General features: G+C 50.2%; 3 protein-coding genes across 3 annotated transcripts in view; 2 read left to right on the top strand and 1 right to left on the bottom strand.

Moving 5' to 3' along the window:
* The window catches only part of EAH_00016240 (hypothetical protein, conserved), a gene marked incomplete at both ends in the record, with an annotated part of 3,151 nt that extends 1,138 nt beyond the window's left edge, over window positions 1–2,013 (top strand). Inside the window, 2 exons of the mRNA XM_013397836.1 lie at window positions 363–475; window positions 681–2,013. Coding sequence (XP_013253290.1) covers window positions 363–475; window positions 681–2,013 — 1,446 coding nt within the window. The remainder of the gene's footprint in view (window positions 1–362; window positions 476–680) is intronic.
* Window positions 2,014–2,723: 710 nt separating this feature from the next.
* EAH_00016230 (helicase conserved C-terminal domain-containing protein, putative) lies at window positions 2,724–8,796 on the bottom strand (the record flags this gene model as incomplete). Its single annotated transcript, XM_013397835.1, has 6 exons — window positions 2,724–3,100; window positions 3,499–3,605; window positions 4,153–4,968; window positions 5,641–5,696; window positions 5,970–7,309; window positions 7,464–8,796. The coding sequence occupies 6 exons, from the start codon at window positions 8,794–8,796 to the stop codon at window positions 2,724–2,726; spliced, it is 4,029 nt and encodes a 1,342-aa protein (XP_013253289.1).
* A 3,429-nt stretch (window positions 8,797–12,225) lies between these two features.
* Window positions 12,226–13,776, top strand: EAH_00016220 (cysteine proteinase, putative; the record flags this gene model as incomplete). Its single annotated transcript, XM_013397834.1, has 1 exon — window positions 12,226–13,776. The coding sequence occupies one exon, from the start codon at window positions 12,226–12,228 to the stop codon at window positions 13,774–13,776; it is 1,551 nt and encodes a 516-aa protein (XP_013253288.1).
* Window positions 13,777–15,098: the final 1,322 nt, after the last annotated feature.

The following is a 15,098-nucleotide window of genomic DNA, read 5'->3' as shown; positions in this document are numbered from 1 at the left end:
ATATATATATATATATATATATATGCACATATACTAGCTTGTTCTACCTAAAATAACTTTACATAGTATTATGAAATGCCATGATGTGACCTCGAGAAGAAAGTTCATTTTTAGCTGTATGGGTCCAGTTCCCTCTGATTGAATTCTCTTCAAGCTCTGCAATTTTAGTTAATCTCTTTCGTGTATGCTGATTCGTTACACTCTTCCTTTTACTGTCTTCCTGCTTTTCCAGTTGTCTTGCGCGTTGATATATCCCTATTTGAATTAACCTATTTGGTTTAGGTTTCTGTTTCCCTTTGTATGAATCAAGCACACTGGATGCGCGTTTATGCAGGTGGCGTTTTTTTATGTCTGTCTTTCAGGTCAATCATTCTCCTTCCTTTGCAACGGACAGCGCGCTCGACAAAAAGGTAAAATTTGAGGTGATTAGAGACGCCCTTCGCCTTGTTGGAATTTCAAGTAAAAACAGAAAGAGGTGCGTGGACACTGCAGCTCACGCACACCAGACTATATTCTCTAGGCGAAAAGCACGTAAAAAGAAGAATTAAAAACTAAGGCGTGCTGTGCGTATACGTACCGATTTTCCTTCCTTTTCAGGTGTACGCACATATAACTGAGCACTTCTCATACACGTGCCGCACCGTTGTTTTTTCGCCCTTTATTTTCTTTTGACTTTTCAGGTTTTCCGCCTCTCAGAAGGGCATTTTGGAGCGTAATTCCTCGCTGCGTTCTTCTTCTGAAGTCAAGCAAAGTCGCATGCAAGAACGAGAACAACTCAAAGCAGAGCTGGCTGTGCAGCGCACAAAATGGGAAGAGAAACGCCTCGGTGGATACACCCGAATTTATCCGACTCCGGACTCTGCAACAAAATATCAACATTTGTTTGGAGCAGCCAACGAAATATGGGCCAATTCAACGGGTGTTCTTCGCTCTAGACCGCTGTTTGATAGCTTACACCGAAAACAACAAAACAACAACTCACCTCCAACAGACAAAACAAACACGGAACAAACACCAAGTGGACAGACACCCCAAACATGCACGCGCGAAAGGGAGTCAGTGCAAGAAAGAGGAAGCTCCGCAAGCGCCCCGAGCCAAAGTATCAACAGAAACGGGCTGCAAACCAGCAGAAACAGGGGAACAGCAATCCCGCTCAGAAGCCGCAGCACCGTCGTACGCACCCTTGGTTGCTTGAAAGACAAGCCTTCACCATGCGTTTCTTTCATCTCCCAGCAGCAGCAGCAGCAGCAGCAACAGCAGCAGGAGCGGCAACAGTTGGCCAACCCTGAAGTGGAAAGCGCTTCAGCATATGTGGCGTCGACTCCTCCAGTGACGGAAGCTCCCCCGATGTCTCTTTCTTCGTTTTGCACTGACGAATTAATCAACAAACAAACTGACTGCTCTGAGGCTCAGGCGTATGCACACTGCAAAACTGAGGCGGCCCCGTCGCAAGCATCTACCGAAGAACCTGAAACGGCAGAGACAACTAAAAGTGCCAGCTTCCCCCTGAGCAGCAGCTACTGCAGCTCCACCGCCCTGCCCTCCCTATGCAAGCTAGGAAGCAGCACCAGCAACAGCAGTAGTAACAGCAGCAGCAGCAGCAGCGAGGCAACCCATTTGCTGCTGAACCTCTCTTCTAATGGGCAGAAGGAGGTACCGAGTTGCGTGCGACAGGGAGGCGGCCACAGGCTAGCGAAATCTGAGGTGTACAGACAGTCTGAGCAGTACAGACAGTCTGAGGCGTACCGACGGTCTGGGGTGTACAGACAGCCAGAGGTGTACAGAGACCGCGGTGGGAGTAGAGGGCTGCCTATGAACCTTTCGCGTGTTGATGTGTCTTTCACTTTAGACTCCGACCAAAACCCAAAACAACACCAAAAACAAAAAACCCCTTCTGCATGCACCACCCAGCAGCCCTCCATGAGGAAAACTGCTTCGTTCTGCAGCACGAAGAGAAACAAAATGCCAATTAAAACAAAATCCAACAAATGCAAGCAAACCGTTTTGAAGTAAATCTACAGAACGGATTTTGCAGATGCATTTTTTACTTCGGCTCCTGTCTTAAAAATATCGTTTCAGTATATTGTACTATACTGTATCAATTTATTATACTACCTCTTACTATTTCTGTCCTGTATTTATACTATAGTATACTATGCTGCACAGTATTTATACTACAAGGGATTCAAGTGTACATACATCTCAGTAATTGCAGTTCGGCTCGTGTACTAGCGAGCGTCAAACCTGCATCCTTGCTTTTCAGTTATTGTCTATCTCTTTAAAGATTTAGTTTTGTTTACTTTTGTAATACAGAGATGCAGTTATCGGCCTTGTGTCTGTCTCCTTTACCTGTGCCCTTAATTTATTTGTTGTTTGCTTTTTTGCCTGTTTGTTGCTTTGTCTCTCTTAAATTCTCCGCTCCCCCTTGTCTTAATACATTCATTTGCAATACAGATATTATTAATACGCTTATAATAAACAAGTGTTTATCATCGTTCGCTACACCTGCCTTCCTATGCAGAAGTCCGTTGTTTTGCTTGTCTCGCCACTAGCCCTCTGCACCTTTTAAACATTCCCTTCTGTTTTTTCAGTTTCCTGCTGCTTCAATGTTTGTTTGTCTCTTTGTGTCCCACTGTATGAATATTTACTGCTGTTTCCTTTGCGGTGTATCCCCATACGAAAAACTGCGTTAACCTGATTTTTCTTATTTTATTGAAAATGCATTACTGAGACATTTGTCTCTTGCGTTTTCCATCAAATTTCCAGGGCATTTTCGGGGGGTAGAGTTTTTGTTTGGCGAAGTCTGGGGTGTCTGTACACCCGGTGTCGCTGCACACTTCCAGATCTATGATTCCCTTGTTCTTATTTGCTCCGTTTGCTCCTGCACCTTCTGCTACTGCTGCTGCTGCGCCTGCTGCTGCCGCTGCTGTTGCTGCTGCTACCGGTGTCTCCTCTTCTCCCCACCCATAAGCTGCAGAGAGAGAATCATCTTGGGTTTTTCCTACACTCAACTGACGACACCGAGAACGGAAACCAGCGCAAGAAGGCAAACAAGCCAGCAGCGCCGTCTTGCTAGCAGCGTGGTAGTTCACCACCAAACCTGCAAAATCACACAAACAGATAAACCCTAAACTAAACCCTAAACCCTCTACCCAATAACACACAAACACACGAACATAAAAAAAACATAGACGCAGACACCATCCCCTAAACCCGCAAAACCCTGGACATAAACAACCTTAAACATAGACAAAAAAACACAAGCACAAACATACTAACGCAAACAAGTAAAACTAAATACGTAGGCGTAAAGGCAAACACACAAGCGTACAGCATACAACCAATAACGCAAGCGTATAAACATAATCAAAGACACAAACACACCCACACGACCCTCCAGTAGCAGCAGAGCAATCGATATGCACATTTCTCTTTCTTCTCCGTAAGTTAGCATTATTATTAAAGAGTCGACAAACAAAAAAACAAACAAACACTCACCAGGAGCTGCTAGCAGCTGCAGCCGCGCTGCCATTTGCTTCGTGACAGCCGGAGGCTCAACGCCAAAAGACTGCAAGAGTGCGTTGATGAAAGAGGGCACTTGCCACCTATAACAAAATGATCAAGAAACAAAGAATAATCGCAGAAAAGAAACAAACAAAAACTAATGGACAAGAAAAAGCAAACCAAGAGTGAATACTAAATAAACAAACAAAATGTGCACTATAATAAAGCATACATATATATATGTATGTATATGTATATATGCATATTTGTACACATACACCTGTTGTATATTCTACGTATACATATACATGTATATATGTAGAAGATACAACAAATACACTCAAATACACTTCAACACATTCAAAGAAAAGACAAAGCCAAAGGAGCATCCAAAACCTGCAAATGGCAAACGAGAAAGAGAAACCATAAGGAATAAATTATCATTTGCGAGTAATGAAACAAACACGAAAAAACGGCAAAATGAGGAAATTCCCATGTGCATGTGCAAGCAGTGAAGCAAATAGACGAACACACAAACTTACAAATGCACACAAGTATAAATAAATACGCACTTCACTCCCCCGCGGGACCCTCTCTTCCCCTTTTTACGTTCATTTTGGTAAAATCAAATTGCTTTTTTGGCCGTACTTTTCGTATTTAAGGCGGCTTGACTGCATGGCATACAACCCCACCAAAGACCGGTACATCAACTCACAAGACGCTCTCAGGGGCTCGTTCTCCTCCCAAACGGGAGGGGGCGCCCCCCCCACCAGAGGGGCCCCCCCGCTGTCCCCCTCTAGGAGACCGCCTTCCTCAGCGCCTCCCTCCCGAAGGCTCAGGAAGTGGGCTCCCTCCTGGAAGCCCTGCTGGGCTTTTCCGTGAGCGCAGCAACATTCTCGAGAGTCTTGTGGGGTACTTATGACGGAAGCAGACTGTACAGACACCTGGAAACCTCTCATATACCCCTCCTCCCCACCTGTACGTAACGAAAGCTTCTGGAGTTCTGCTGCAGGAACTGGTGCTGAAATAGGATCTACAACAACTCCTGATGTAGACTTTGCCACTGCAGTGTTATTACCCGCGACAGACACCATATTCGACTCTGCTGCAGCAGCTGCAGCAGCAGCAGCAGGGGCTGCAATAGCAGCAGCAGCAGGAGCTGCAGTGGTAGCAGCAGAAGCAAGAACTGCATCATCATCAGCAGCAGCATCATCTGCCTCTGAAGTTTGTTGTGCATTGTTGTTCGTGTGGGTTGGTGAGAGAGCAGAGGCGAGGCGCCCAGCCGCGTGTTTGTACGCCTGAGTCCCCTCGTCTCCTCCCACTGCAGCAGCAAACAAAAGGTTGGGCTGCAGCAACTGCAGAGCCTCCGCAGCAGACAACTCCTGCAAAGGAAGACTCCCTTTGAAAGCCTCAAACAAAAAATGGCCGTCTAAATCACTCAACGCCAACAGCTTACGCCCCCCTCTGCCAATGAGACAAACGCCAAACAGACGCATGCAACCAACAAGTAGAGTCAGCTAATAATAATATTAATATTAATACTCATAATAATAATAATAATAATAATAATAATAATAATAATATATTTGCACGACAAATAGCTGGCAGACAAATGACATCAAAAGACAACAGTGAGGGTTCGCACGACGAGACAGAATGACCAATGGGGCAGCAAACCCATAGTAAGCCACAGAGGAAATACAATTAAAAAGCTAAAATAATAAAAGGGGTACGAAGGAGCAGACAAAAGCATGCAACCCAATAATGCCAAGTGCTCGTACATTCATAGGCGCATTAATACATGAATGCAGCCATTTGTATGTATACATACTTATACGCATGCATATATATATATATATATATACATATATCTGTTACACCCCCTAAAAATAGAACTCATGTGCCCTTATACTAGCGCGTTTACACGGCAGAACGTCCATGCAGAACCTGCGTATTAATGGTGGTGCTGATGGCGAGAGCGACAACCCTACCAACTGCAGCCGTTGCTGCAGCAACAGCTGCAGCAACAGCATCTGCAGCAGCTGCTGTAGCTGTAGTAGAAACACCTGGTGTAGCATTACCAGCAGATGCACCAGCAAGCAAGTGCAGTAGCAATGAAAGCAACACATGGTTTACCTGGGGGATCTTACAATCCGCTGTACGTACAGGTCCGTGTCTTTGGGGGCCCCAACCTGTGAAGTTAAAACAAACAGTCTGTCAAATCCCTCCTTCATTTGATTGTTAACTTCCATGCAAATTCCATGCAATTATACACAATACCTGTCGTAATAAATAAACAGCCTATGCATGCATGTGCTTGTTTCTTACATCTTCATATGCAAAGCATATGCATATGTGCTTGGATAATACCAGCTACATATGCTACCGGGTGTCTCTACTCCCGGTTCTTTGTATGTACTTATTTTATCTAATGAGACTTGTGATGTTATTTTTATCTTCTTTACCTGCAGAAGAAGGGACGGAGCGCCGAGCTGCACCCCCACCGCTGCCACATCGGTGCAGAACAGAATTTTAAGGCCTTTGGGCCTCGTCTCTTTTTTCGTGTTTATGAATTCAGGTGTATTGTCAGAAAATGCATCAACAACAGCCCTTCTCTTCTCTCGTGATAGACGGCTGTGCAGGGCGAACAGAAGAGGTAGTGAGGCCCCCTCAGGCCACCAGGGCCTCGCCCTCAACAACTCCACACGTGTCGCGTCAGCAGCGTTGCTGCTGCTGGTGCTGCTGTTGCTGCTGCTGTTGCTGCTGCTGTTGCTGTTGCTATTGTTGCTTCGGGTGCTGCTGCAGCAGAGTTGTGCCCTGTTTGTCTTTTGCAGTTGCGCATCGAGGATTTGCTTCACATTGGGAAAGAGGTAATGCTTGAAAAACGCGTAGTGAAACTGCAAGTTTTTCGTGCTGTTGAAAAAGACGAAAACTCTTCTAAAGGGAGCCTCGACGCCCCTCTTCTCAGCTGCACGTACACCCCGTTGCGCAGCGGCTGCCTCTCTCGCAAAGATATTAAACAGAAAATGTGCATGCAACTCCGGCGGGTACAGTACAAACTCTTCTGGTGAGCGCTGGGTCCCTGTCGCTTTTTCCCCCCCTAACCCCAGCGGCCTCTCGTGGCCCTCGAATTCCTCTCTCTCCTGACTGTCCATCACCGGCAAACTCAAATGGCCCCCCACTCCCAGCTCAAACCGTTTCTTTCGAATAAACTCCTCGCTGCGCTTGGGGCCCCACAATGCATGCGGATGCGTCAGCTCCAGTATACGCCCGGCATTCACACGACCCCTAAAAACATCGCAGGAGACCAGAGGCCCCCCAGGTGGGGGGTCCCCTAGTGGGACCCCCTCAGGTGGGCGGCCCTCAGGTTGGGGCCCCTCATGTGGGGGCCCTTCAGTCGAGGGTCCCTGAGATGGGGTCATCTCTGGAGGGGGCTCCCTGGGAGGAGAGCCCTCGGAATGCTGTCCGTCAGATGGAAGCGTAATGGAAGAAGGCGATGCATCACTCGTGAAGAGCCCTTCTCTCTTTGCGAACAGCCACCAGGGCCCTGGCGCACCCCCTGCAGCCACTGGTTTATTTCGTGTTTCTGCGTTGCATTCAGAAGAAGCCGTATAATTGTCGCCCTGTAGAGGTAGGGGGGCCCTCGTTGGCGCTGCAGGAAGCACGGGGGCCCCCAATGCAGCCGCCGTGAGGGCGTCGCAGCACTCAACTGCATTTAGACAGAAGGAGTTGAGACGCATCATCCGCAAGGCGCTGCCCCGAACTTCCCAAGACAAACTGCTGGACAGCAGGATCGACTTATGAGCTGCAACACAGAAGAAAAGGAGAGATGCAGAAGAAGGGCAGAGTCTGCTGCTGCTCCTGTGTGCTTCCGCCTTCCCCTGTGCATACACCCCAAGGCTACTACTGCCACAGAAATGAACACAGAGCCCTTCTCTTCAGGCGTACATACAGCTCACCCATGGGAAGCAGCTCCTTCACTTTCGCCAGAGTCCGCAGCATGGAAGGCTCATGCAGCTGCAGCGCTACGTCTTCAACCGCGAGCAACTTGCAATTAGACAGCACGCCAGGTGTCACTGCTTGGGGTGTATGGCCAGGCATCGTTAATCCTTTGTGTTTCGCAGCAAGCAGAAAACAAACAAACTCCTCGGCCTTCCCAGGTGTACAGACAACCACTTGAGGCCGCGCATGCAACAAGGCCCCAAAACGCTCCCAGGGGGCCCCCCCACCACCCGCCTCCCCGGGGCCCCTCCCCACCAACATCTCCACGCGCAGCCCGGTGTACCGACCCAGCGCCTGCAGCAAGTTTCGTGTCTGCACCGCCATATCACGAGTTGGGGTTATAAATAAAGCGCGTATACATCCGACTGACGCATCCTGGGGGCCCCCAGAGGCCCCGAAAGAGGTCCCATCTTGCGGCTCCAGGGGGCTCTCCGGCGCTCCGGGGGGGCCCCCTGAAGTGGTACGAGTGCCTTCAGAAGCGGCAGAGGGACCCTCTAACTCTTGCGCCAGGTGACAGATGAGCGAAAGTGCTGCTGCAACAGATTTACCTGAGCCCGCAGGCCCAGCGAGCAACACATCTGTATGGGGTTGCAGCAGCAACGGCAGCGCGAGTTGCTGCAGCGGCAGCAAATGAGTGATCTTCGCTGCTCTAGAGAGTCCCAGGAGGACTTCCCGTGGTATGGAGGGTGTACGCACACCTGAGCCAGGCTCGGCAAGGACAGGAGGGGAAGCTGCTGCTGCTCCAATTCCTGCCTTTCCCTCTACTTCCGCAGCAAGCGCAGCTGCCGTCTCCCCCTCTATTCTTTCAGTAAGCTCAAGTCGTAGTGGCCGCGGCAACGCCTTGAGCTGTATTTCCCTGTAAGAATCACCCCACACGCGTTGTTTAGGAATTGGGAGGCCCCTGCAGGTCTCCTGCAACAGCGGCATCCATGGTTCGTGGGGGCCCCCTTTGCGCAACAGCTGCTCCAAAGGATGAACGCTGCAACGGGGAGCCCAAAATTGCAGATGCTGCAGCTCTGTGCGTGGAGTGGTAGGAATAGGGGCGGGGGAGGACGGGGCTAAAGTACAGCGATCTGCTGCCGCAGAAGGCTGTGCTGCAGCGAAAACACTTCGCTTGGAGGGCCGCTGCTGCTGTTCCTGCGGCAAAGACTGAGCGAAGTACCGACGAAGCAGAGACACTGGGACAAGAGGGAAGTGGGAAAATCCAGCGAAGGAAGTGCTGAGAGGCGCTAGCGGCTGCTGGGTACCCCACCGCCGGGTCAGTGTTGTTGTATGTACACACAGCAGCATGAGAAAGCTGTTGAAAAGGAACGGAATCTTGAGGCCGTTCTTTCAACGGATAAAAGAATGCAAATTCAGAGAGGGCGAAAGATAACTAGAAGAGAAGCCAATTTTGAAACGCAACAAAATCCATCGCCATGCCTCAAGTGAAACTCTCCGCTAATAACAAACCAATCCATCGCAATGCTTGAAGTGTATTGACCAGCTCTAAACAGAAAGGAGACATATGGAAGGGCTGTGCAACGTCACTTATTTATCCCTTCTCACGACTTCTTTATAAGCTCGAGAAACGAGCAAGGCAACGAACGATTGGACCCTGAAATTAAACCTGTCTCTCCATTCTCCCTAGGTTGTTGGTTTCTGCGTAGGATGATTCAAAGAAGGATTCTAATAATTTATTAAATGAAGTAAACAAAAATCGAGACTACTGGAATGAAGTCGATACAATGCATCAATCGCTTGGACTGGGGGGGCCCTCAGGGGGCCCCCAGTGGGTACTCATAGCCGAGATGCGCCTGCATTGAGGGACTATACAATTACAGATTTATATTAGTTCACAAGTAAACCTGTAGCTCTTTTTAAAACCCAAATAATGCTCTTTTCTGTCGTTTGTAAATTGGCATGTCGAGTGGCAGGGGAGATCTGTGAGCGCAGTAGGTGTAACGATTCCTCGATCTCAGCAGAGAACAGTCCTGATAAATAAATTTAAAATCCCTTTTGAGGAGAATTTCCGAATGCGGCGGATCTACCCTCAAGTCCTCCGGCGTTCTCCACATGGCCGGGGCCTTGGGGGGGCGATGGGCTTATACATGTATTTCTATACTTGCGTACAGGCTCAGACAGTTGTTGAAAGCATGCTTGGCCCTCAATAGAGATATTGAGGGCCACGCATGCTGTCAACAGTTGTCCACAGTGTTGCCCCATGCAGAAAGGTAGGCGTGGTTGAGCTTGCAGACAGGGTTACCTTGCAGCAATAGTTGTAGCGAGATGCGTTGCCATTCAATGACAGGCTGCCTCCTCTCCGCACCAGCGCGACGCTGTGAAGCCGCTGTGCCCAGGAAGCTCGCGGGCTGGAAGGAAGGTTGGCTGCTTGGGTTTGCAGCCATCATTCTATTTCCTTGACTCTACTGCAGCCTCATTAGGCATGGTGGTACGGCACTGGCCACAGCGGTAGCTGTGAACAGAAAACACTATGCCCACAGCAGTGGAGCCTGGCTTACAGCAACTGAGCAGTATGGACTGGTAAAGGTCCTTTGCAAAGTAGAAATACACATTATTCATATAGCCTCTCTGTTTACTTGCGGAAACGTTGACAACGGTTCAGTTTCACCATCCGCCTGCGGCTTTTTCGCGGTGGTCACGCTATTGTCCGTATAAAATGGCTTCATAAAAAAGCGTTAGAAGGCGAGGAAGAACTTTGGGTCCCTGTCAGTAATGATGCCCTTTGGAAACCTGTGGAGCATCTAGGCACGACTACTGAGGAGTTGGGCCACTCTTTCGGCTGGAAGTGAAGACGAAAAGGAGCTGGAGTGGGCATATTTGCAGAGTCTATCCACAACAGAGTAAATGTTACCACAGCCTCTGACTACTGGTAAAACGGATGTTTACACCCATATCAGTTCAGGAACCGAAAGGCAAGTGAGTTCTTGGAGTTCAGAACTTTTTTGCTGGACGTGATGCAGATAGTGCTCTGTTTCCAATGCAGCAGAGCGCCCAGAAGTTGGCTGCCTCACCAACAAAGGGCAGATCCTAATTAATTTCCGTTCCGTGAAACGGCAAAGGGGGTGAATTGTCGACAAGCGTGTGAGAGAGAATTCTATGGACTTTTCTTCAATTTTTGTGCAAAGGCACCTTCCATACCAATCACCGATACACACCAGGCAGCCCAGCTGCTCGAGTGTTGTTCACTGCTAGCGCCTATCTTGATGAAGAACCCCGCGTTAACAAGTGTGAGGATTGCCACCCTTCTGAGCAGAGGACCATCGTGAGCTGCGATAGAGTCAAAATAATTTAGAAAGGTGTTTCGGAGAAGTAGCTGGGCCCCGCTCTCCCTTTCCAGCGGTCTAGGGAACAGCGGCAGACTGTGCAGAGACAAGGCGGCGCGTCACGAGGCTCAGAACGCCTTACTTCAACCCCTTCTGCCAGCCAATTCCACCTGCAAGCACACATCAAGCAAATCCGAACCCCGTTCACTGCAGCCAACAACGCTGTAGACCATAACCACACACTTGGCTCACAGCAGTCACACCTTACGCGAGTAGAAGTACTCGCATCATTTTCAGGCAGGCCATGCGTGTAACGGGAATCCGCATTTTTATGCGAAGGCCGCCTCCAGCTGCAATCAGCTATCATACCTGATGGACGTGCTCATAATAAGCCGCTAATCTCCTCTACAGCCCACAACCATTCTGAGCACAGAAGCTCTGGGGCCTTGCCCCGCGGAAAGCAACCACCCCCTCAAAATTTGCAACACACCTCGTTACAACCACTGCTGCAGGGCGCCTCTGCATGAAGGCGCAGCCACATCCCCTCTTGCTGCGTACACCAACACTAAAGGCAATTTTTGCGCTTCTGCTTGCATGCACGCTGCTCACTGAGGCCAACCAAGAGTTCATATACCAACTTTGCATTGACCGCATTACAATGCTGCCATGCCCATGCTACACTTTCCTCGGCCTTGCCCAGCCCGGGAACTAGCACCAACGTTGCTACTTCTTGCGTCCATGTAATTGGAGACATTTGAACGAGGCATACGGGGGAATTCTGCGATCCTAAGTGCGACGACAACCCGTGCATGTGCGCATGGCCGTCAGGCTCTAATAGGCCGTTCCACGGACAGAAACAGCACCACTATGCGTACGATGAAAGCCATTACTAATTCTAATTTATTAAGACATGTTAAGGGGCATCAATTGAGCTGGACGTCGACTGACGTCTGCCACCGTAAGTGGTGACGAGCACGCAGTGTGCAGGAGCACACCACACACTGACACGTCTCGCGGCAGACAGTAGGAGGCAAGGGAAGTACAAGCTGTTGCTGTTGAATCTACAGGGCGACCGTCGGGTTTATTTATGGTTGATCGTCGTCGTAACTTTGTTTTTATGCGTCCTGCAGAGAGTCGTATTTTCTGGCTTCCGAATATCATCCTCCTTCATAGGACTGAGGAGTGGTGAACTTGCATGCCTCGGTCTTCTCTTCTTCAACAGAAATCCTTCTTTTGCTTGACTTCGGTTCTGCCTTCAGTTAAGTGGCAGACGAGAATTATATCGACGGACTTCTTGAGAAACTTCTTCAGCGGTTCGTGACGCGGACCGTCTTCGGGGTTCAACAAGGTGCGCTTCTGGCAGACTACACGCCTTTTGGGGGGTTTGTTGGAGTTTGTAGTGCTGCTTCTCCATAAAGGCTGTTCTGTTTCGTTCTGTTTCGCTCTTTTCAGGATGGGAATGACTAGCCTGCTTTCTTCCTTCTTAATCCTTGTGGGGATATCCGGCCTTGGTACAGTGCTCGGGAGCTCTCAAGGCCTTCCTGATAGCGGTGGGCTTCACTCTCTAGGCGCCGCCATCGACGTTATTTTCTCGAGGATTCTTGAGGATGCAAAACACGAGTTGACCAACAACCATGCACTGCAGCGGTGCGGCAAGCCTGAGGCACACGCAGCGGGGCAGACTGGGGCCCGTTGCCGGCGGGCGTTGAAGGGAGAGCCGGAGGAGGCACACGAATTGCTGCCATTTCTCCTCAGAGACGAAGAAGCACTCAATCTGTGGAGAGATCACTTCCGTCGCCACGTGAACGACCTCGTGAAGGGGGCAGCCGAGCACAGCGGTGCAGACACCCCTCTCCACGGCCCAGTCTTGAAGACGCTAGCGGAGGGTGAGTTCTGGAATAGTCGTCCGGCCGTGAGCAATGGGGCCTTGCAGCATTTGCGGATGAAGATGCAGCGCATGAAGTTGGCAGCAGCCGAGGAGGGGAAAGACCCTGAGCTGGCGGTTAGCTGGGAAGCAGAGGTTTCACCGCGTTTCAAGTACCACAGCATTAAGGATGCGAAGAGGTTGATGGGCACGTATCTGAGTTGGTACGAAGATCCTGACAAGCCTGCTGTACCTTTGGGGGACCCCTTGCCAGTGAAGAAGTTCGAACTGCAGACGCCTGAGCAGGAGGAGGAGACGAACTTTGACGCACGGGAGGCGTTTCCTGATTGCAAAGACATCATAGGGCATGTGCGAGACCAGGGAGATTGTGGCTCCTGTTGGGCGTTCGCTAGCACGGAGGCTCTCAACGACCGTTTCTGCATCAAGACGGGAGGCAAGCACTTGGAAATGCTGTCGCCGCAGCACACTACATCGTGCTGCGATCTGCTGCACTGTTTGTCCTTCGGCTGCAATGGGGGGCAGCCCCGCATGGCATGGCGGTGGTTTTCAAACGATGGGGTGGTGACGGGTGGCGACTTTGATGAGCTACACAAGGGCAAGAGCTGTTGGCCCTACGAAGTACCCTTCTGCCAGCACCACTCCGACGGGCCGTACCCCCAGTGCGAGGGGCCCCTTCCCAAGACTCCCAAGTGCAGGAAGGACTGCGAGGAGGCGGACTACAGCTTGAAAGTGCGCCCGTTTAAAGACGATCTGCACTTCGCCTCCAGTTCATACAGCGTTGAAGGCCGGGACCACATCAAGAAGGAACTCAAGGAGAACGGGACGCTTTCAGGGGCCTTCTTAGTGTTTGAAGACTTCCTTCTCTACAAAAAGGGGGTGTATCACCACGTTACAGGAAGCCCCATGGGGGGCCACGCAATCAAAGTGATTGGCTTTGGAAGTGAAGAAGGTAGGGAATACTGGCTAGCCGTCAACAGCTGGAACGAATACTGGGGAGATAAAGGCACCTTCAAAATACAGATGGGAGAAGCTGGTATCGACAAGGAGTTCTGCGGAGGAGAGCCAAGAGTGCCAGCAGGCTTAGGTCCCTTCTTTCAGCAGTCCGCGCAGGATTTATAAGCCCTCGCTATTCATTAGGCCCGAAACTCCAGGGATGAAGACAAGCTCTGTGGAGCTTCACGTAACCGCGTAGTCCCGACTGCGTCGAGAATTGCAGGATAGGAAGGAGGGCAGGACGCATTCAGCGTGGCCGGTTGTGGTGCACATAACGGTTTATGCACAGGTGTGTGGTTTCATATTGACGAATTTCATTGTGTTGATAAATAGCTTCGCATAGTACGTCAGGGCGCTGCAATGTACGTACTATGTACAGGCCTGTAATGGCAGCTTCCGGTGGTGATGGCACCGCAGTTTGCTTACTCGGGATAAATGGAAGATATGCGCCGTCTGCCACATTGAAACCACCCATACCTCGGGGCCCAGCTCCGTGGGGTCGTTGCGAAGGGCCCCTTGGAACAGTTTACAGGTCCGCCTGCTGATTTGTCGCCACCAAACAGATTCTTTTTGTCGACAGAATGGTCACTGTATGCCTCTCTAGAGGGTGTGTTGATGCTGCTGTTTGTGTTGCTTTGGCTGGTAAGGGTGGTAGATTTGCTACAGAGGCACGAACAGTTGAATTTCTTCAGTTTCGAGCGACGTTAGTTCCGCTTGGGCAAGAATAATCGGCAGGACGACGGGGGTTTCGGGTTAGACCGCACACCATTGCGCCAGTGCAGTGCAGGGGATGGACGGGGAGCAGTAGCACGGCAGCTCAAATGATAATCAGGGCGCCTGCGGGGGGTCTGGCCGGGGTGCAGGGGAAAACAATCCTCAGCCATACAGCTGCACCAGTGGGATATCAAATGCGACGCTGCGTGGACCTTTAGCGCAATGTAGTGTGAGCAGAGCAGAGGTGTAAGTTTCGTCATGCAGACAGACTCAAGTTGGAGTGGCGAGAGGCACAAATATCAATACGGGACTGTAGTGTACACCGTCGTGTGCACTACAGTGGGACGAAACACGGTGCTGTATGCTTCAGCGAACTACTCACAACATTTGCTATTCCCGTGCACTAGAAGGATCGTGCAGTCTAGTGGACTATGCAATACAGCATACTGCAATACAGTGCACGCCGGTACGACTACAGCAGTTACACTGTGCTGCAGCTAACTAGGGAGATGAAGCAGTCAGTGCAGGGACGCCCTATTCTGCAGCGTTGTCCAGAAGAAGCCCTTAGGCTAAAAGCAAGTCAAGAACTACTGCGTTTTGTGGAGGACGGTGTGGAAGCTTGACGAGCTTACTCATCACCCCAGTAGTGTAGGGCACCATAGACGAGGGAAATCGCTCCGTTTTCCAGGGGCCCGCTAGCAAAAGGAACCATATATATATATATATATATATAT

The sequence above is a fragment of the Eimeria acervulina genome, genomic scaffold (assembly GCF_000499425.1).
Source record: "Eimeria acervulina Houghton genomic scaffold, Eah_scaff101, whole genome shotgun sequence".
NCBI classification, from domain to species: domain Eukaryota; phylum Apicomplexa; class Conoidasida; order Eucoccidiorida; family Eimeriidae; genus Eimeria; species Eimeria acervulina.
Note: the sequence above shows the minus strand (reverse complement) of the source record. Positions and strands in the feature narration are given on the sequence as shown.